This window comes from Saccopteryx bilineata, chromosome 6, assembly GCF_036850765.1.
Source record: "Saccopteryx bilineata isolate mSacBil1 chromosome 6, mSacBil1_pri_phased_curated, whole genome shotgun sequence".
Taxonomy (NCBI): Eukaryota; Metazoa; Chordata; class Mammalia; order Chiroptera; family Emballonuridae; genus Saccopteryx; species Saccopteryx bilineata.
Window position 1 is genome coordinate 122,303,878 of NC_089495.1, and position 21,500 is coordinate 122,325,377.

Sequence of the window (21,500 nt, forward strand, 5' to 3'; positions counted from 1 at the left end):
TGTAATTTTAAGTCGTTCTTTGGTACAAAAATGAGTCTAAAAACAAACTTACCACTCTCCTTCCTGACTTCTATATTTCTATTAAAAATCTCCAGCCCTGCCTGACCAGGCAGTGGCGCAGTGGAAAAAGTATCGGACTGGGATGCAGAGGACCCAGGTTCGAGACCCCGAGGTCGCCAGCTTGAGCGCGGGCTCATCTGGTTTGAGCAAAAGCTCACCAGCTTGGACCCAAGGTCGCTGGCTCCAACAAGGGGCTACTAGGTATGCTGAAGGCCCGCGGTCAAGGCACATATGAGAAAGAAATCAATGAACAACTAAGGTGTTGCAATGCGCAATGAAAAACTAATGATTGATGCTTCTCATCTCTCTCCGTTCCTGTCTGTCTGTCCCTATCCCTCTCTCTGACTCACTCTCTGTCTCTGTTAAAAAAAAAAAAAAAAAGGCCCTGGCCGGTTGGCTCAGCGGTAGAGCGTCGGCCTGGCATGCGGGGGACCCGGGTTCGATTCCCGGCCAGGGCACATAGGAGAAGCGCCCATTTGCTTCTCCACCCCCCCCCTCCTTCCTCTCTGTCTCTCTCTTCCCCTCCTGCAGCCAAGGCTCCATTGGAGCAAAGATGGCCCGGGCGCTGGGGATGGCTCCTCGGCCAGCTTCGCCCCCTAGTGGGCAGAGCGTCACCCCTGGTGGGTGTGCCGGTGGATCCCGGTCGGGCGCATGCGGGAGTCTGTCTGACTGTCTCTCCCCGTTTCCAGCTTCAGGGAAGAAGAAGAAAAAAAAAATCTCCAGCCCTAGCTGGTTGGCTCAGTGGTAGAGCATCAGCCTGGTGTGCAGGAGTCCCGGGTTCGATTCCCAGCCAGGGCACACAGGAGAAGCGCCCATCTGCTTCTCTACCCCTCCCCCTCTCCTTCCTCTCTGTCTCTCTCTTCCCCTCCCACAGCCAAGCCTCCATTGGAGCAAAGATGGCCCGGGCGCTGAGGATGGCTCTGTGGTCTCTGCCTCAGACTCTAGAATGGCTCTGGTCGCAACAGAGCGGCGCCTCGGATGGGCAGAACATCGTCCCCTGGTAGGCGTGCCGGGTGGATCCCGGTCGGGCGCATGCGGAAGTCTGTCTGACTGTCTCTCCCCGTTTCCGGCTTTGGAAAAATAAAAAAAAAAAAAAAAAAAAAAATATATATATATATATATATATATATATATATATATATATTCCTATATGTGCTCTGACTGGGATCAAACTGGCAACCTGTGCGCTTCAGGACCATGCCCTTAACCAATCATGCTCCAGCCAGGGCACTTCTCAATGTCTTTTCTTAAATTTATTTTTTTTAATATATATATACATATGTGTGTGTGTGTGTGTGTGTATGTTTTTTAGAGAGAAAGAGAGAAGGGGGAATAGAGCCGGAAGCGTCAACTCTCATATGTGCCTTGACCAAGCAAGCCCAGGGTTTTGAACTGACGACCTCAGCATTCCAGGTAGACGCTTTATCCATTGCACCACCACAGGTCAGGCCTCAATGTCTTTTTTTTTTTGGTGACAAAGACAGATAGAGACAGAGTGAGAGACAGGGACAGACAGGAAAGGAGAGAGATGAAAAGCATCAATTCCCTGCTGCAGCATCTTAGTTGCTCATTGATTGCTTTCGCATATGTGCCTTGACTGGGGGGCTACAGCAGAGTGAGTGACCCCTTGCTCAAGCCAGCGACCTTGGGCTTCAAGTCAGTGACCATGGAGTCATATCTATGAACCCACACTCAAGCCAGAGACCCTGCGCTCAAGTTGTAGAGCCCATGCTCAAGCCGGATGAGCCCACACTCAAGCCGGCGACCTTGGGGTTTCGAACCTGGGTCCTCTGCATTCCAGTCCAACAATCCATCCACTGTGCCACCACCTGGTCAGGCAGGCCTCAATGTCTTTAATATCTTTTTTTTTTTTGTATTTTTCTGAAGTTGGAAATGAGGAGGCAGTCAGACAGACACCCGCATGCACCCGCCCAGGATGCAGCCAGCATGCCCACCAGGGGGCGATGCTCTGCCCATCTGGGTTGTCGCTCTGTTGCAACTGGAGCCATTCCAGCGCCTGACATGGAGGCCATGGAGCCATCTTCAGTGCCCACCCGGGGCCAACTTTGCTCCAATGCAGCCTTGGCTGTGGGAGGGAAAGAGAGAGAGAGAAAGGAGAGGGAGGAAGGGTGGAGAAGCAGGTGGGTGCTTCTCCTGTGTACCCTGGTCGGTAATCAAACCCAGGTCTTCCACACGCCGGGCCAATGCTCTACCGCTGAACCAGCCAGCAAGGGCAGCCTCAATGTCTTTCCAAATCTCTCCATTTCTTATCCCTGTCCCCACCCCACCTCCTTCACACCTGCTTCCTGAATGTCTGTTCCAATCCATCCTATATAAAGCCCCAGTAGCAATTCTCTTTTTTTTTTTTTGTATTTTTCTGAAGCTGGAAACGGGGAGAGACAGACAGACTCCCGCATGCGCCCGACCGGGATCCACCCGGCACGCCCACCAGGGGCGACGCTCTGCTGCGACCAGAGCCACTCTAGCGCCTGGGGCAGAGGCCAAGGAGCCATCCCCAGCGCCCGGGCCATCTTTGCTCCAATGGAGCCTTGGCTGCGGGAGAGGAAGAGAGAGACAGAGAGGAAGGAGGGGGGGGGTGGAGAAGCAAATGGGCACCTCTCCTATGTACCCTGGCCGGGAATCGAACCCGGGTCCCCCGCACGCCAGGCTGACGCTCTACCGCTGAGCCAACCGGCCAGGGCCAAGCAATTCTCTTAAAAAACACTGACATAGGCCCTGGCCAGTTGGCTCAGTGGTAGAGCATCGGCCTGGCATGCAGGAGTCCTGGGTTCGATTCCTGGTCAGGGCACACAGGAGAAGAACCCATCTGCTTCTCCACCCCTCCCCCTCTCCTTCCTCTCTGTCTCTCTCTTCCCCTCCCACAGCCAAGGCTCCATTGGAGCAAAGTTGGCCCAGGTGCTGAGGATGGCTCTGTGGCCTTTGCCTCAGGCGCTAGAATGGATCTGGTTGCAACAGAGCAACGCCCCAGATGGGCAGAGCATAGCCCCCTGGTGGGTGTGCCGGGTGGATCCCAGTTGGGCGCATGTGGGAGTCTGTCTGACTGCCTCCCCATTTCCAACTTCAGAAAAAAAAAAAAATACTGACACAAGATATGGTAGGGTGGAGATTTGATAACTGTAGAAATGTAAACAACTTGAGCTGAAATTCAAGCCTTTCCAGAATTTGGTTCTAAATTCCCAGCTTTCTTTCCTATCACTCGTACAGAAACTCCCTGCCTGAACTAGCCAAACACTTGTTACTCTGTGTCCCAACCACGGTCGGCTCCCTCCAAATCATGGTCTGTTTTCTTAGCCCACATACCCTGTTCCTTAATGCCTAGCTCAAATGCCATCTCCCCATTGACAGAATCATCTTCATTCTACTTACCTTCAATTTTCAAATGAAACTGTCTGCATTTTAGCATTTTTGGCTCTTGCCACTGTAACTTTATCTTGCTAAGAATGCTTTACCAGCCTGACCTGTGGTGGCGCAGTGGATAAAGTGTCGACCTGGGAACGCTGAGGTCGCTGGTTCAAAACCCTGGGCTTGCCTGGCCAAGGCACATATGAGAGTTGATGCTTTCTGCTCCTCTCCCTTCTCTCTCTCTCTCTCTGTCTCTCTAAAAAAAAAAACAAAACACACACACACACACACACACACACACACAAAAAAAGAATGCTTTACCGGCCCTGGCTGGTTGGCTCAGTGGTAGAGCGTCGGCCTGGCGTGCAGGGGACCCGGGTTCGATTCCCAGCCAGGGCACATAGGAGAGGCGCCCATTTGCTTCTCCACCCCCTCTTCCTTCCTCTCTGTCTTTCTCTTCCCCTCCCGCAGCCGGGGCTCCATTGGAGCAGGGATGGCCCGGGCGCTGGGGATGGCTCCTTGGCCTCTGCCCCGGGCACTAGAGTGGCTCTGGTCGCGGCAGAGCGATGCCCCAGAGGGGCAGAGCATCGCCCACTGGTGGGCAGAGTGTCGCCTCTGGTGGGTGTGCTGGGTGGATCCCGGTCGGGCGCATGCGGGAGTCTGTCTGACTGTCTCTCCCTGCTTCCAGCTTCAGAAAAATAAAAAAAAATTTTTTAAAAAATAGCCTGACCTGTGGTGGCGCAGTGGGTAAAGCGTCGACCTGGAAATGCTGAGGCCGCTGGTTCAAAACCCTGGGCTTGCCTGGTCAAGGCACATATGGGAGTTGATGCTTCCTGCTCCTCCCCCCCTTCTCTCTGTCTCTCTCCCCTCTCTCTCTCCTTTCTAAAAATGAATAAATAAATAAATAAATAAAAATTAAAAATAAAAAAATAAAAAAAATAATGCTTTACCTAGCACTGGCCAGCTGGCTCAGTGGTAAAGTGTCAGCCTAGTGTGCAGAAGTCCCAAGTTCAATTCCCAGTCAGGGCACTCAGAAGTGACCATCTGCTCCTCTACTCCCTCCTTCTCCTCCTTCTCTCTGTCTGTCTCTTCTCCTCCCACAGCCATGGCTCATATGGTTCAAGCATGTTGGCCCCAGGGGCTGAGGATGGCCCCATGGCCTCACCTCAGGCACTAAAAATAGCTCAGTTGCTGAGCAATGGAGCATAGACCAGTAGGGGGTTTTCCAGGTGGATCCCAGTCCAGGCACATGTGGGAGTCTGTCTCTCTGCCTCCCTGCCTCTCACTTAATTAAAAAAAAAAAAAGGGGGAATGTTTTCTCTGCATGACCTGTAGTGGTACAGTGGATAGAGCGACAGCCTGAAATGCTGAGGTCGCCAGTTGGAAAGCCCACGCTTGCTCCATCAAGGCACATACGAGAAGCAACTACTATGAGTTGATGCTTCCCACTCCCCACTCCCCTTTCTGTCTCTCTCCTCCAAAATCAATAGATAAAATCTAGGGAGGGAGAGAGGGAGGGAGGAAAGAAGGGAGGGAGGGAGGGGAAAAAAAAGCAAGAAAGCTTTATCCACTCCAGCATCATTTTCATCAAACTGAAGGCAAATACTGCTTTGAACTTTTCATTAACATATCAGGTAATCATTAAATAGTGTTTGACTGTGATATTGAGAGGATTTTAGAGAAGGCTGAAGTTACCAAGAGATGGTTCATGGAAAGAGAATCTGGGATGGGTTTTTTTGTTTTGTTTTTTAACAGAGAGTCAGAGAGAGAGACAGACAGGGACAGACAGGAAGGGAGAGAGGAGAAGCATCAATTCTTTGTTGCAGCTCCTTAGTTGTTCATTGATTGTGTTCTCATATGTGCCTTTACGGGGGCTCCAGCAGAGCCAGTGACTCCTTGCTCAAGCCAGTGACCTTGGGCTCAAGTCAGCGACCATGGGGTCATGTCTGTGATCTCACACTCAAGTCACTGACCCCATGCTCAAGCTGGTGAGCCCTCACTCAAGCCGGTGACCTCAGGGTTTCAAACCTGGGTTGGTCCTCCACATCCCAGTCCGATGCTCATCACTGTGTTACCGCCTAGTCAGCCTGGGATGGGTTTTAAAGCATTTAGTGAGCAAAGGGGAACAAGGCTTCCAGGTAAGAGGGCAATGTCTGTTTGTGGGACAAGAATATCTGACAGACCACAGAAAGGAATATTACCAGGAAGCACAGAGAGGAGGCAGGAGGTGTGTAGCAGTGGAATGACTTGATTAAACAGAGGTGCTCTTCTGGGAGCAGAATGAGGAATGGACTGAGGGGAGGTGGGGAGAGACCTGAGACACTGGGCCCAACAGGGGCTGCTGCAACACTTCTGGCAAACCACAGAGTGACAAGGACCTAGAATAAGATGTTGCTGAAGCATGAACACTGCTACGTTCACACCATTATGTCACAGGATTCACACTCGGGTTATATCCAGATAAACCTATCGTAAGTTGAAAATACCGTAAGTCAAAAATGCACTTAACACACCTGACCTAATGAGCATCACTGCTTAGCCTAGAACACAGTATCCAAAAACCACTGGCAATATGGTATACAGTGTAGAGCAGGGGTCGGGAAACTTTTTGGCTGAGAGAGCCATGAATGCCACATATTTTAAAATGTAATTCCGTGAGAACCATACAACAACCCGTGTACGTTATGCATTATCCAATAAAAATTTGGTGTTGTCCCAGAGGACAGCTGTGATTGGCTCCAGCCACCCGCAACCATGAACATGAGTAGTAGGAAATGAATGGATTGTAATACATGAGAATGTTTTATATTTTTAACGTTATTTTTTATTAAAGATTTGTCTGCGAGCCAGATGCAGCCATCAAAAGAGCCACATCTGGCTCACGAGCCATAGGTTCCCGACCCCTGGTGTAGAGTATTGGTTGTTTACACTTGTGATCAAGTGGCCAACTGCGAGCTGCACTTGCTGTTGCTGCCCAGCATGAATGAATATCCTTCTGCATACTGCTAGCCTGAAAAAAGATCAAAACTGAAAATTTGAAATACGGTTTCTACTGAATGTTTATCGCTTTCGCACCACTATAACGTTGAAAAATCATGTCCAACAATAGTAAGTCAAAGACATCTATAATCTCTACAGATTCTCCTCTCATCATCTCTACTCTCCCTCAAAAAGAGGTCTGCCCCTCTCCTATTTAATTTAACTCTAAACCTGTTAAACTTAGCTTAGGTCACTTAAACTACTCCAATATCTGTGAATCGAGCCAATTCCAGTATGGTTATATAAATGGTTGGGTGGCTCTGGGCAAATGGTGTGATTAGGATGAGGGTGTCACTTTTTGTGAAATCTGTGAAATTGCATCTGCTTTTCATTAGGATACTTGATAAATAAATTAAGTGAATGTCTTTAGAGCACTCTGAGCTCCTTAGAGAAAAGTTCCATATACTGTATTCAGAAGGCTTTGTGACCTGTCTGCAACAGAAGATTTTGCAAATGTAACCTAGGTTCAACCACCTGAAGGTAGTTTCTTATTAAGAAAGGTCAGGCAGCCTGACCAGGCGGTGGTGCAGTGGATAGGACTAGGACATGAAGGACCCAAGTTCGAGACCCTGAGGTTGCCAGCTTGAGCAAGGGGTCACTCCGTCTGCTGAAGGCCCACGGTCAAGGAACATATGAGAAAGCAATCAATGAACAACTAAGGTGTCGCAACGAAAAACTGGTAATTGATGCTTCTCATCTCTCTTCGTTCCTGTCTGTTGTCCCTATCTATCCCTCTCTCTGACTCTGTCTCTGTAAAAAAAAAAAAATTTTTTTAAAGGTCAGGCAATTGGAAGAAACAGGCATCACCTGCAAGAACATGGAGGCTCTAGTACATAATCTGCAGAAGGTGCTATCTAGGCATCCCTATGTACCTTATCACTATGTCCAGTTTCTGTCTTCTCCAGGAGCCTCCCGTAGCCCATAGGATAGTTAACTTACTAACCCTTAGGCAGAGTACTACCAGCTAACAAGATTAACCCTTATTTCCTTAATAGCAACATGAATTAGTAATTATGGCAATAAGGCCGCTATAACTCCAACACCAGGCTGGGCTCCTCGGCTTTGCTCAGAGTAGGGTCTCAACAGATGACTCAAAGATGTTCAAGTGTGCGTGTTGGCAGTGGGCATATAGCTCTGTTCTTTCTCTCTTTGGATTGTTCTCACTTCAAACGTCCTGACCGCGCGAAGCGGACGCTTCTCCTCGAAAACACAATTACAGTTCTGAAGCTGTGTATGCATGCTCAGCAGCACCCACCGCGCCCGGAGTTCCAGCCCAAACCCACGGCTTGCCCCTCCGACAGGGATGGCGCCGGCCGCAGACCCGCACAACCTCCCCAAAGCGGCTGTGCCTGCCAGCCGGAAGTACTTGACCGTCACTTTCCTCGAACCCGCGAGGCCGGGACAGGACCTGAACTCACGCCGACGCGCGTGGAAGCGGGAGGCGTCGCAGCGCGAGGAGCAGGTGCCGGATGGGGCGAGGCGCCCTGCTGGGGAAGGGGCGTGATCACTGGGCGCTCGCGGCGGGGCAGGCGTAGGCTGCCAAGTGGCATCGCCGCGGGGCCTGGGGAGAGGGCGGAGGGGGGCGGCGCAGCGACGGCTGGAGCGCATGCAAAAGCATTCGTAGTACTTACTTAGCCAGGACTCCAAGCTCTCCCCTTCCGCCTCCGCCATATTGCAGCCGCCCGGGCCGGGCCCGCGGCTTCAAACCTCGCGACGACCTGCAAGAGCTGAGTCGGGGCGGGGCCTGCATGGGGGCCTGAGGGGAGTGAGCGCCGCTGCCGAGGGTCGCGCCAGACTGCGTTTCCTTTTGACTCTTTCTTTTGGACCTCGGGATGAGAGGCTCTTAACGCCCAGATTAAAGGGGCGTAGATTTAGGATCCTGTTGGAGCCTTTTCCCGTTTTCTGTCACTCGTTCAGGCACACTGAGGGCAGTTCTTGTGGGGTCCTCGTGGCAAGTCAAGATGGCTGCCCCCTTGGTTAAGGCAACGCGAGGGTGGTCGGACCTAGCACTGAGCGTACCGAGTGCTATCCTGCGGCTTCCCGGGTGAGAGGGCGGCGGGCAGATGGAAGGCCGCTTGGGTCTTTACGGAGAGACCTGCGGGGAAGGAAAGAGGCCAAAGGCAGGCCGCGCAGGGCCCTGGAGCCTAGGGGCCAGGCTATAAGGATCCAAGCCTCTTAGCAGCGTGTCTTGGAGCCAGTCTGAAGGCTTGGTGACTGTCCCTTACCCGATGGGTTCTAACTTGAAGCCAAAACTGCGGTTTTGCTAAAGAGCTCAGAGTTGTATTTTTCCGTGTTGGGAGTTGGGGATAGCGAGGTCCAAAGGCGGGCGTCCAGCCTGAGGTTCAGGAGCTTATCGTTGGCACAGGACGAGGAGGAGACTGTCCTGGCCTATCTGGGGGAGGTTCTCCTACCTCTTGGGACAAAAGCCAAAATGATTGCGGTTCCGGTTTGTGTGCGCTCCGCTCTCTAGTCGCTGGGTTAGCTAACATGCCTATTAAGTCAAGCCTTTTCAGTTATGGAGTCAGGTTTTACCCGCCTCTTCCTCCTCCCCTCCCCCAGGCTAACGCAGGTGAGGTGGAGTCGTTATGGCCCTGAATACAGGGATCCCCAGATTGAAAAGGAATATTACCGCAAACCCTTGGCAGAACTAACGGAGGAGGAGAAGTTTGAGCGGGAACTCAGGAAGACTCAGCGTATTAAGGCTGCCCCAGCGATGAAAACAAGCTCTGTGTTTGAAGACCCATTGATAAGGTTGGATGGAAGCACTTTTGTTTCACTGGGACAATACCAGGGAGGATCTACAATAAGGATTCTGTGATAGAATCTTGAAAAGCTAACCATGTTTGTTGCTTTTCTCCTTGAAGTAAATTCACCAACATGATGATGAAAGGAGGAAACAAAGTATTGGCCAGATCCCTCATGACACAGGTAAGTAGTACCTATCTCCTTTCATCTTTCTTCTCCCTATACTTTTGTACTGGGCTCTTTCAGTTTAGCATGAAAAGAATAGATTCGTATACCTGTTATTAAAGTTAACTTCTCTGTATGTATGTGTTGGAGTGGGGGCTTTAATGAAGTCCTGCAGGAGTCAACAACCGCCTGCCACCCCTCAGCCTCTGGAGATCTTAGCCATTCTTTCTGCCCTAGTGGAGGAAAGAGGAAAGACTTAAGAACTTTGTCTTAGAAGTGCTGGAGGATGAGCTGCTCCTCTAGAAGAGCCAGATCACAGGAGTGAAGGGCAAGGTACTAGCTCAGCTGGGTAAACCGGGAAGCCTGGGGCAGCCTCTTCCATTGTATCCCTTTGCAGACTCTGGAAGCTGTGAAAAGGAAGCAGTTTAAGAAGTACCATGCTGCTTCTTCAGAGGAACGGGCAACCATTGAACGCAATCCCTACACCATCTTCCACCAAGCACTGAAAAACTGTGAGCCTGTGATTGGGCTGGTACCCATCCTCAAGGGTGGCCATTTCTACCAGGTGAGTGGTCAGGGCTGGGAAAGCAGGACTGCCCACATGTGTAATGATGGAGGGATTCTTGTGGGTGAGAAGGCCCAGAGTTGGACCAAGCTGGATAGCTTTCTAGGGACCAGACTATAGTCCCATAATGTCAAAATCAACAGGCAGAAAATGGTAGAGAACAAAGAAGTATCCAAGTAACTCCTTCTGGAGCAACCCCCCGCGCCCCTCCCCCTCCTGCAAGCATCTTGGGCTGTGTTTTTCATGGTGAGGGACTGTGTCTATGCCTCATCTTTTTTTTTTTTTTTTTTGTATTTTTCTGAAGCTGGAAACAGGGAGAGACAGACAGACTCCTGCATGTGCCCTACCGGGATCCACCCGGCACGCCCACCATGGGGCGATGCTCTGCCCATCCTGGGCGTCGCCATGTTGCGACCAGAGCCACTCGAGTGCCTGAGGCAGAGGCCACAGAGCCATCCTCAGCGCCCGGGCCATCTTTGCTCCAATGGAGCCTTGGCTGCGGAAGGGGAAGAGAGAGACAGAGAGGAAGGCGCGGCGGAGGGGTGGAGAAACAAATGGGCGCTTCTCCTGTGTGCCCTGGCCGGGAATCGAACCCGGGTCCTCCGCATGCTAGGCCGACGCTCTACCGCTGAGCCAACCGGCCAGGGCATGCCTCATCTTTATACTCCAGTGTCTTATGTAGCATTTGATTTGGACCTGATGCTTCGCCATTTGTTGAACTGAATTAGGTGCCTTCATCATAGCACTTAATTATATTTCATTATAAGTGGGTGGGTTTTTTTCGTGTTTTTTTTTGTTTTTGTGGCAGAGACAGAGAGTCAGAGAGGGACAGACAGGAAGGGAGATGAGAAGCATCAATTCTTCATTGCGGTTCCTTAGTTGTCCATTGATTAATTTCTCATATGTGCCTTGACTGGGGGGCTACAGCAGACTTAGTGACCCCTTGCTCAAACCAGCGACCTTGGGCTCAAGCTGATGATCCTTGCTCAAACCCGATGAGCCCATGCTCAAGCTGGTGACCTCGGGGTCTCAAACCCCAGTCCTCCACGTCTCATTCTGACACTCTATCCACTGTGCCACCGCCTGGTCAGGCATAAGTGGATGTCCTTCTCTTTTTTCAGTGTAAACTTTATAAAGGTAGAGACTTTCTTATTGTCTGTGTCCCTAGGGTCTGGCATGATACCTGGCACACATGAGGGTTTGGCAAATGATTCTTGGACAGGTGGATCTTTTTTCTAGACACCCATCATCTGAGTTGGCGAAGTCACCCAGCTGATGGGGTTTTTCCCAATTGGCGCTTGTTTATCAACTAGGCTGAGCTTCCATTTACAGGTGAAAGAGGCCAGTGCTTAATAAGTATCTGCTCAGTGAACACCTCTGTCTGCTACACTGAAGTCACCTAAGGGTAAGGGATGCTCAAAGCAGAAGAGACAGGCCCCTCTTCTCAGGAGCCTTGCTAGAGCTGGCCCAGATGGAACCTGTGTCCGCTCCTTAGAGCTCATGGAGAAAGGAGTCTGCAGCCCAGACACATTCTTGGACCAACCTGTCCATGTCCTATCTTGCCCAGGTCCCTGCGCCACTAGCCAACCGACGTCGTCGCTTCCTGGCCATGAAATGGATGATTACTGAATGCAGGGAGAATAAGCACCGGCGGACACTGATGCCAGAGAAGCTGTCACATGAGCTGCTGCAGGCTTTCCACAACCAGGGCCCTGTGGTCAAAAGGAAACATGACATGCACAAGATGGCTGAGGCCAACCGTGCCCTGGCCCACTACCGCTGGTGGTAGAGTAGGGTAGAGGCTTCAGGAGCCCAGGGCTGTGTTGCAAGAAACCAATGTACTGCTACATTGAAAATACCTGTGCTTAAGGATGTAGTTCCTTTATAAGGGTGGGTGGCGGGCGGGCAGGCAGAACAACCAGCTGATCAACCTCAAAAGGAGGATGGAGCCATGTTTATTGCTTTAATCCTTTGTGGGCTAGAATTTGCTCTCCCTGCCCCATCTCCTTGCAAAGAGGCAATACATGGACTTGGATTTTGCTCAAGAAAGTTAGGGCCCATCCAGCCTCCTCTTTCCTTTGCTTGGGTGGACCTTTAAGTGATGAAAGCATTTTAGTATCAGAAAGAAAATTTTCACCCTGAACTGTAGTATGTGATGCAGTACTGCCACTCATAAAAACCAACTGGAGGAAATATGCCTGTTTCCAAAGTGGTCCTTATACAAAATGTATAAAAAAGTTTTTGGTGTGACTTGTGTGTTGCCTCTCTGCCCCTTGGCATTCCAAAACATTCCACAGATGGCTTTGGGTACCCGTTTTACAGATGGGAAACTGAGGCATCAGATGCTGGTGTGCCCATGGTTACGCAGTGCAGTGCTTATTAGCAGTTGCCCTTCTCTACCCCGCCCAGGTGGGAGATAATGGGAGAGATACTGAGGGGACAGGGTGGGTAAGTGGGAAACCTCTTGGGGAGCTACTGAAATTCTGGAAGGAAAGATGTTTTTGGAAGAGGCAAAGACCGCACTGCCAGGTTAGGAGGTGGTAGAAGAAAGGCCAGCGCTGTTGGTGAGGAAGCGTGAGCATGAAGCCTAGTCAGAAACCTCGCTGTAGTAATACTTGTGGGCAGCTGGGGTCGTCTTCCAGCCCGCTGCCCGGAACTCAATGATCTCCAGCAGCAGCAGCTGGGCCAGGGAGCTGAGGCTGGTTGGGAGCAGGAAGTCATCCCGGATCAGGACAAAGAGCTCATCCATTCGCTGCCTGTTCATCTTCTCCAGCTGCTCCCCAACACGGTGCAGCTGCAGCACCAGGCAGTCCACCTGCAGGAGGCAGTGGGTGGTGAGCCTGGGCACAGCCTACCTATCACAAAGCAGCCGTTTACTGAGTTCTTGCTGCATACCATGCACTGTGCCAGACCCTGGACATGCATTTTCCCTCTTCGTCCTCACACACCCAGTGGGTATTATTATCCATATCTATAAAAGGAAGCAAGTTCAGGGACTTGCCTAAGGCAAGACTGGACTCCGGCCCTGTCTCCAAACTGCTGCTTATCCCCACTCTACCTCCCTCACACTGCCTGACCCTGGTTAGGTTTCTGGCTATCTGTATCCACAGCTGGCTAAGGCTCTCACCATTCCTATCGTAAGTTGGCCTTCCCACTGGGGAGGAAGCCTATGAGCCAAAGGCTTCTTTCTGTTCTGGATAAATTTCAGACCTGGTAGCTTGTCCTGTAACTGTGACAGACCTTAACTGCCCCCATCAGGATCCTGACCCAGGAAGTGATACCCTCAAAGCCTCCATGGACACTGGGCTGGTATTCTGAGCTGAGCTAAAGATGGCCCACCTCCGGTCTTCTGTGCCAGGACCACTCACCTCCTCTTCCTTGCTCAGACTATTGGGCTGGGCCAGCAGGAAGAGGCAGTCGTAGACAGGGTTCACCAGGGCCATCATGGGCATGTTGTTCACCTGTGGGGGATAGCAGGTGTTTGTACTGGCTTAGGGTCTCAGGAAACAGGCCATCTTTGCTGCACAGGGTGGCTGCTGCGACCTTACCCTCAAGTAGTCAAAGATGTTGCAGATAAAAGTGACGTAGCAGACCCAGCCCTGCAGGGAGCGGGCTCGCAACTGCTCCCTAGCCTGGTACTCCTGCTGTAGCCGGTTGAGAAGTCCACGCCGGAAAACACTCTGGCCTGTTTGGTTGCTCTCTGCCTGTGAACCAGAGAAAGGATGGTGACAGGCGGGGCGGGGACAGTGCCATCACAACCCCCACCCAGGCTTTCATGGCTGAGGACCCTCTTGGCCTAGTCCTTCCTCTCTCTGCCTCTGAGGGAAGTCCTTTGCATCTCTGCCCACTCCTGAAGCACCTTCCTCAAAGTGTCTTCCCTCTTCTCCACCAACCCTACCCAACCTGAATAATGGCATAGCACATGCGTCCTGCTTCTTTGCTGAACACACGGTCCTGCAGAGAATGGTCCACAATCACATTGGCCACTTTCTCCAAGTCCACAGCACCTGGATCTGGAGTAAAGATAAGCAGGCAGTCTGGAGCTGCTTAATTATCACATTTGTCTCCACCTGCTGCTAAGAAGGATCAGAGATGTTTACAAAAGAGCACTCCCATTATAGGCTTACTTTGGGGGGGGGGGGGTGACACAGGAAGGTAGAGATGAGAAGCACCAAGTCTTCATTGTGGCACCTGAGTTGTTCATTGATTGGTTTCGCATATGTATGTGCCTTGACAGGGAGGCTACAGCTGAGCGAGGGAAACCTTGTTCAAGCCAGATACCTTGGGCTTCAAGCCAATGACCTTTGGGCTCAAGCCACTGACCATGGGGTCATGTCTATGACCCACACAAGCCAGCGACCTCAGGTGTCAAATATGGGTCCTCTGCATCCCAGTTTGACACTATCCACTGCGCCACCGCCTGGTCAGGCTATAGGCTTACATTTAATTTAGAGACCAGAAAATATAGAGAACCACACATGGAAGCAGCTCACCTGTGAGCCTCCAGTGGCCTGAGAAGAGGAAATGAGGGTTATGTGACTGTTAGAGACTAATCAATGGTAGTTTTTTAAGACACATCTTCTGATCTTCTGACACTAGGTTGAGAAGGGGCACTGAATAAGTTTCTTTGACAGTAATTTTACAGGAGACAGTGTTCTCATTAGCACATACACATGGACCTCTGACATGAGCAGACCAGGCAGAGCCTCCCCCACAGGCTTCAGCTTGGCATGTGATAGGCACTGCTAATTGTTAGCCAAGTCTAACTCCTGCCCAAGTGCTGCGGGAAGGCCTTGGTCCAGGACAATGACTATCTCCTCTGCTGAGCAGAACACTCCATCCTCTGTCCCAAGTCACGCATCTCTGCACAGTTGAGAGCTGGCTGCAGCGATGCAGAAACCAGGTCCAATTTAAGGACTTAAAAGGGCAGGACCTGTGTTCTCTGTGCCCCAACCCCCTCCCATGTGTACTTAAACTTTCAAAAAAAGGCTTTACAGTCTGAAAGGTGACTGATTTACACTCCCAAATACTGGCCTGAATGTTGCTTGTCTTTCAGTTCAAGAGTTATACTGTTGACTCCTAGTCATAGAAATCAAAGGGTGAGAGAAGACAGGACCTTCCCAGGCTAAGGATCAGTCCTCCAGTCCTGTCCCTGTGGCCTCTTGTCTGCAGCTCCAGACCCGGACTCCAGAGGGCTCCCCATGCTCACCTTTGAGTGCTGTCTTCAGCAGCTGCTGGGTCTCTGCATCAAAAGACTGGATTTTATACTCCTCTCTACCAGGCTCCCCCATGACCATCCAGCCCCAGCAGCTCTTTACTGGGGTGGGATTAGTGACAGCACCTAGGGAGAGGAAATGTGAAGGGGGAGGCCTTCGATGTGGAGAGTGGGGCTGGAGTTCCACTCTGGGTGGGGCTAGCCAGAGCTTGGGATAGGTACTCCCTGGCATCTGGTGGTTGGTTGAGTGCCCATCAAGCTTGGCTTCTGATGGAGACTGGGCACCAGCTGGGCATCTGCTTAGTTTGGGAACCCTTGTAGCTTCTGGGATTACATAAGAGCAAAGAGATGAAGGGTAAAAGCACCTACCCTCCAGTCCCAACAGGAGGCAGTTGTTCTCAGCTGACACCGGGGGTAGGCCGGGGTGTGGGTAGGTCGGCATCAGACACTTGCCCTACCATAAACTGTCCTGGAAGCTGCTGTCCCAGCAGGATTCTGGGCGAGTGAGAGGGCTGGGGGCTCCAAACTGCGCACAGCTGTCCCAGCAGGGTTCCAAATCCCTTTCCAAACCTCTCCCTCAGAGTCCTCAGTCCACAGAACCCATTCCTCCAGCCCTTGGATTGGGGCCGGCCAGCGTGGGTGAGTGGAGCAGCCTTCTTTGCCGCCCTGACGCTCCTGTCCTGGCCAGCTTTCCCCGGCACGAACTGGTTAAACTGGCCTGCCCACTCAAGCCTGCCCACTCAGGACTCCCAATTCCAGAGTCCAGTCTAGATCCTTCCTCTTAAAGAGGGTCGCTGGAAGACGTGTCCCTCAGAGATAGTTCCGGTTGGAACTCCCTCTCCGGATTCGGTGCCTCTCACACCTGGTCACGGGAGACGACTTTAGAGACCGCCAGACCTGGACAACTTCCCTAAGCCCTTAAGGGCAGCAGAACGTGCAGTCTGGTCTACGGGAGGGAGAAGCGGCATGAGCGCCAGGACCCACCTGCCGGGCGGGTGCCGCGGCCGCGTGCCCGAAGGCCGTTCGGCGGGCATGGTGCGCGCGACCCACGCCGACGCCACCACTGGTGAGACAGACCACGCCTCGCCGCGGCTTAGGTCATTTCCTAGCGCGGCGCCGGGGCGAGGCCTGAGGCTGTCCGGGATGGGGCTTTGTAGAGGGGCGGGACTTGCGCGGGCCCCGCAGGCCCGAGGCGTACTCGCCTCGTCAGCGCCACCTGCCGGGGCCCAGGTGACGCTGCTCTCATCTCCCAGCCTGCCCCCAAGGTCCCGGGCATGGGACCGAGGCGGAGCCACACGAGACTTCCGTAACACTGCTCCTACTGCACCTGTTCTCTCCTCACCCGGTTCGCCCCCAGCCTGTCCTGGACTACAGTGGCTCGTCGGCGCTGGGCCGGACCTGTAGCTCCGCCCGCATGAAGCCCTGAGTCTTAAGCGGTGGCACCCTGCCTTACTCCGCCCCACGCCTGGGGTTCAGGTTGAAACCAGGTCAAGGGACTGCTGGGCTGCGCGGTGTGAGAGGAGCCGCAGGGGGCGTGACCCGTACCCCAGGGTCAGAGGGAGCTCTGTGGGAGGACAAATAGTGGGACGGCAGGGATGGCGGCGGTGGGTGGGGCTGGAAGAGCTCAATCTAATTCTACTAACCCTCTCTCTTACTGCAAATACAAAAGTCACTGGTAATATGGTATAATAAGTTGAAAATCAATGGGGAAAGGGTCATAGTTGCCAACTTGTGACTCTGAGGTGTTGGGGTGACCCTGAAGTTGAGCAACCCCTGGCTCCATCTTTCTTGGCTGGAGCTGGCAGAGAGGCGCGGCCCAGCAGCCCAGACAGGGTTGTCCCTGAGGTTCGCTCTGGGTCGCAGGAGGGCATACAGAAAAGGCTGCAAAGAATTGCCTCTGCCCTTCGCTGAGACAATAAGTGTTGATGGCAGTCTCTTGCTGCCAAAGTTCTCATCTTATGTTAAGAAAGGCCAAAGCAGGCCCTGGCCGGTTTGCCCAGTGGTAGAGCTTCGGCCTGGAGTGCAGGAGTCCCGGGTTCGATTCCCGGCCAGGGCACACAGGAGAAGCGCCCATCTGCTTCTCCACCCTTCCCCATCTCCTTACTCTCTGTCTCTCTCTTCCCCTCCCACAGCCGAGGCTCCACTGGAGCAAAATTTGCCCGGGCGCTGAGGATGGCTCTGTGGCCTCTGCCTCAGGCACTAGAATGGCTCTGATTGCGGCAGAGCGACGCCCCAAGATGGGCAGAGCATCGCCCCCCTGGTGGGCATGCCGGGTGGATGCCGGGTAGATCCCGGTTGGGCGCATGTGGGAGTCTGTCTGACTGCCTCCCCATTTTCAGCTTCGGAAAAATACAAAAAAAAAAAAAAAAGAAAAGAAAAGAAAAGGCAAAGCAGTCACCAGAAAATGGATGAGGAAGGGAACCCTCAGCTGCAGCAAAAAAGAAGAAACCAGTGAGCAGGAGAGATGAAGAAAATAGTTTACTTAATGGAATTTCATAAAATATACATTCAGGCAGCTGCCTGCCCACAGCCCCAAGCCCAGGCCTTAAGTGCCAAAAACCCTGTGGCATCAGAGTGCCCTCCAGCCACAGCTTGGACCTTGGGCAGCAGCAGCCAAGAGCAGGCAAGTTTCAGGATTCGGGGTCCCGACATATCATAAAGCCCCAGACAAGAGATGAAATAGGAACAATGAGAGAAGGGACCCAGGCTTCACGGGGAGCAGTGGCCATGACATCCATGCCAGGTTGCATCCAGCTGGTGCTTTCATAGGTCAGAGCACATCTGGAGCCAGAGCCCAGAGGGGAGGGGGTAGGTGGAAGTCCTATGTGAGTCTGGTGCTCCTCCATCCTGGCTTCCCCTGCAGAGCCAAGCCCAAGGGCCAAGTGCCCCTCAGGACTGGGGAGATCTAGATGAGTGTTGTGCCTTTCTGGAGATTTTCTCCTCACACCCCTAGTTTCTCTTCAGTGCCTAGATGGGAATCCGCTGTGGGTCCTGTGCTCTGACAGCTCTCTGGGCACCAACTGTGCCCTGGCCAGGCTGTCTACCCAACTCCTCCTTTCTCCCCCCACCCCATTCACTGGGCTGCATCATGCTGAGCAGAGGAGGAGAATGTGGAGATATCTGGCAGCTGATTCCACTGGCCCAGCTGTGAGCTCCCACCCATCCAGGAGGGCTGCCCCAGCCCAAAACAGGAGCCATCTCAGGTCGACTGGGGTGAAGGGCCCCTGCTTTTACCCACCTCTTCACCCACCACAGCCTCCAGTTACTGCAGGGCTGCTGTATCTGATTTCCCCAGAGCCCCCAGCTGTGACCAGTCCTGCCCAAGGAGAGAGGGGCCTGAGCGGTACATTTACAGCCACGAAGCTCTGAATGTGGGGTGGGGTGGGGTGGGGTGGGGGGGGGGGTGGGGAGGGTTGAACATGACCAATTCAGCTTGGCTTCTTCCCCCAGAACTAGAAGCAAAGCTGCCTGAGGGATGCAACTACTGAGAAAGTGGACTTTGGGGCAGCTGAGTACAGCTGGGGTCCAGGGAAGATGTGACTTGGAAGGGAAGGTGGAGGGGTAAGGTAAGGAATGTGTTTTGAACTTCAATGTCTATTAAAGGAGAACTCTCACGGCAGGCAGGCGGGCTGGCTAAGTGCAGGACGGCAGGCAGCTGTTCCCCTTGGAATGTGGGCTAGAGGGAGGAGAGACTCAAGTTCCTTGACTGGAGTGGCTGGGCCCCACGGACCAAGTCCTCAGTCTTCCCTGTGGTCGTTCAGGGAGAAAGCCCTTGACCTTCTTCTGACATCCAAGCTAGTGGGATTGACTGCGGCCTGCTCCCAGTGGCTCTTCATGCTCAGGACAGCTGGTTAAGGGGATGGACCAAGCAGCGCCTCTCAGTGCAATGTGAGATCACAGATCAAGTCTTACTTCTTTCAGGAGGCTGCCCCCAGTGAAAGTCCTCAAGCCACCTTCTAACCCTCAAGCTACCTGTCTGCCTTCTTCATGTGGTGGAATAGGTTACAGAAGAACTCATACCAGAAGAACACCAAGCCGGTGGAAAAGGCAGCCTTCAGCAGGCTTGGGGATAGGCCCTTGAAGAAGCCCCGCATGCCTTCCTCCCGCAGCACCTGCCTGGCACAGTCCAGAAGGCCCTGGTAGCTTCGGACCTGGGGAGAGGAAGGTTATTCTGGTTGAGGAAAGAGGTGATTACCACATGGTGTGGCTCTATTCTTTTTTTTTTTTTTTTAATTTTTTAAATTTTATTTATTCTTTTTAGAGAGGAGAGAGGGGGGGAGAGAGAGAGAGAGAGAGAAAGAGGAGAGAGACAGGGAGGAGGAGTTGGAAGCATCAACTCCCATATCTGCCTTGACCAGGCAAGCCCAGGGTTTCAAACCGGCGACCTCAGCATTTCCAGGTCGACGCTTTATCCACTACGCCACGCCACCACAGGTCAGGCACGGCTTTATTCTTTAGTCAACACAAGGCCTGGCACACCATAGCTCCCAATAAATACTTGCTGGGTGAAGGAATGGGTGTAAAAGAGAGAAAAAGTTAACCTCATTCTTCCTCTTCCAAGTGTGCTAATTCAGACTTAACAGTTGAAGTGCCTGGAAATCAACACTGGACAGAGCTCCTTCCTTCCCAGGAGGCTGCCACTGATGGGCTATTCATGACCCAGTGAGAGCTCTGGACCCTCTTCGCAAAGGCACCTCTGACCCTCCACCCCATCCCACTTGGTCCACCTTGAACAGTAGGTCTGAATCTGGCCCTCATTAGTTCCTAGCGTGACTAGTACCACCCCTCCAGCCTGGTTTTCTCCAGGTGACCATACAGTGTGGCCAGACTGTGTTCACCTCACTCCCTTCCAAAGGCACCAGTAACTCCCGATGACAATAATGACAGTAGTGACATTATGAAGAATCAAGTCCGGCCCTGGCCAGAGGCATCAGCCTAACATGTGGAAGTCCCAGGTTCAATTCCTGGTCAGGACACACAGAAGTGACTACCTGCTTCTCCACCCCCCACCCCTCCCACTTCTCTCTCTCTCTCTCTCTTCCTCTCCCCCAACCATGGCTTGAATGGTTTGACCAAGTTAGCCCCAGGCACTGAGGATGGCTCCATGGCCTCGCCTCAGACACTAAAATAGCTTAGTTGCTGAGCAACAAAGCAACAGCCCCAGATAAGCAGAGCATTGGCTGGTGGGGGCGGGGGGGGGGGGTTGCTGGGTGGATTCCGGTCAGGGTGCATGCAGGAGCCTGTCTGCCTCCCCACTTAATTAAAAAAAAAAAAATCAAGTCCAAGCACCAAGACCTGGTGTTCATTTGGAACTCAATTTCTTTCTTTGATGCCTGACCTGTGGATGCCTGCAGTGGATAAAGTGCTGACCTGGAATGCTGAGGACACAGGTGTAAACCCAAGGCTTAGCTGGTCAAGGCACATACAAGAAGCAACTACTACAAGTTGATGCTTCTCATTCTTCCCCTACCTCTTTCTCTCAAATCAATAAATAAAGTCTTAAAAAGAAAAAAGAAGAAATTAACTTCTTTCTCTGCCCTGCCTTTCTCCCACATGGATCCCTCCCACCTCCAGTGAGGGGTGAGGACCAGAGCTGTCTGCAGAGGGACAGCTCACCTGACCAAAGGTGACTCGGGCCTGCTCAAACCCTCCAACTTGCAGCCGTTTCTTGAAGAGGTCCAGGGGATACGTTAGGGTCTTGCTGATGACTCCAGCTCCACTGCCACAAAGCAGGTTTTTGAGGTTCCCTGAGCCAGAAAAATGGGATTGGCAGGAGAAATGAGAAGAATGCAATTTAGGGTAGGCAACTTCAAAGTCACGAGCTCTATCCTGCATCATAAAACAAAAACCCACAAGTATCCTTGCTCTGAGGAACTGAATCCAGGAAAGAGAACCAGACACAGCCACTTTTGGCAGGAATGACAAGGGACTGCAGAATGGACAGGCTGGTGGCAGGATGGGTATGGGCCTTAATAGTGATCTCCCAGCTGGAGGCTATGGCTCCGTGTAGTCAGTCAATTCGGGCTTTAAAGGGAACAGGATGCCCCTCCCTCCACATCCTCCCCCAAACAAAACCCTAATGAAACACACAACCAAAAGTAGACAGTGTGCAAGCTGGAACTCTGACCAAAATGGAAACCATGACCAGTAATTGGAAATAAATGTCAGTGATGCCACCAATGAGTGTGGCAAGAGGTAGGAGAAATGAAGGCATCTGTAAGTGGTTGGATTTGTTTTGTTGCCTGCATTTCAGGGCTGGGTCCTGAGATCTGTAGTGTTCAAGCTTCTGACAGAAAAACTTTATTTCCTACATGGTTTAGAAAGAGACATATGGCTTGGGAGTGGGGG

The 21,500-nt window shown here is 52.3% G+C and overlaps 4 protein-coding genes across 12 annotated transcripts in view; 1 reads left to right on the plus strand and 3 right to left on the minus strand.

Moving 5' to 3' along the window:
• GGA3 (golgi associated, gamma adaptin ear containing, ARF binding protein 3) overlaps positions 1-8,233 on the minus strand; it is a 35,222-nt gene extending 26,989 nt beyond the window's left edge. For all 4 annotated transcript variants that reach the window (XM_066234004.1, XM_066234000.1, XM_066234002.1 and 1 more), the window contains exon 1: positions 8,094-8,233. In XM_066234004.1, the coding sequence (XP_066090101.1) occupies positions 8,094-8,133 (40 nt within the window). In that variant the 5' untranslated portion in view covers positions 8,134-8,233. The remainder of the gene's footprint in view (positions 1-8,093) is intronic.
• SLC25A19 (solute carrier family 25 member 19) overlaps positions 1-21,500 on the minus strand; it is a 62,635-nt gene that overhangs the window by 24,972 nt on the left and 16,163 nt on the right. For 2 of the 5 annotated variants that reach the window (XM_066234009.1, XM_066234007.1), the window contains exons 6-7: positions 20,769-20,899; positions 18,524-19,303 (exon numbers count right to left, since the gene is read on the minus strand). In XM_066234009.1, coding sequence (XP_066090106.1) covers positions 19,121-19,303; positions 20,769-20,899 — 314 coding nt within the window. In that variant the 3' untranslated portion in view covers positions 18,524-19,120. Of the gene's footprint in view, positions 1-18,521; positions 19,304-19,422; positions 19,654-20,768; positions 20,900-21,500 lie in introns of those variants that run through there. The other 3 variants (XM_066234011.1, XM_066234012.1, XM_066234010.1) reach the window with 3 other exon arrangements.
• On the plus strand, positions 8,384-12,132 carry MRPS7 (mitochondrial ribosomal protein S7). The gene is made up of 5 exons (XM_066234016.1): positions 8,384-8,506; positions 9,022-9,213; positions 9,327-9,390; positions 9,770-9,937; positions 11,505-12,132. The coding sequence occupies exons 1-5, from the start codon at positions 8,424-8,426 to the stop codon at positions 11,724-11,726; spliced, it is 729 nt and encodes a 242-aa protein (XP_066090113.1). The 5' UTR covers positions 8,384-8,423; the 3' UTR covers positions 11,727-12,132.
• MIF4GD (MIF4G domain containing) lies at positions 11,864-16,628 on the minus strand. 2 transcript variants are annotated; one of them, XM_066234015.1, is made up of 6 exons: positions 16,137-16,628; positions 15,147-15,278; positions 13,841-13,950; positions 13,486-13,641; positions 13,306-13,398; positions 11,864-12,752 (listed from the first exon to the last, which is right to left on the minus strand). In XM_066234015.1, exons 2-6 carry the CDS (start codon positions 15,232-15,234, stop codon positions 12,525-12,527), a joined length of 675 nt encoding a protein of 224 aa, XP_066090112.1. In that variant the 5' UTR covers positions 15,235-15,278; positions 16,137-16,628; the 3' UTR covers positions 11,864-12,524. The 2 variants fall into 2 exon arrangements, with proteins under 2 accessions (XP_066090112.1, XP_066090111.1); XM_066234014.1 differs by having other exon boundaries at positions 15,522-16,627.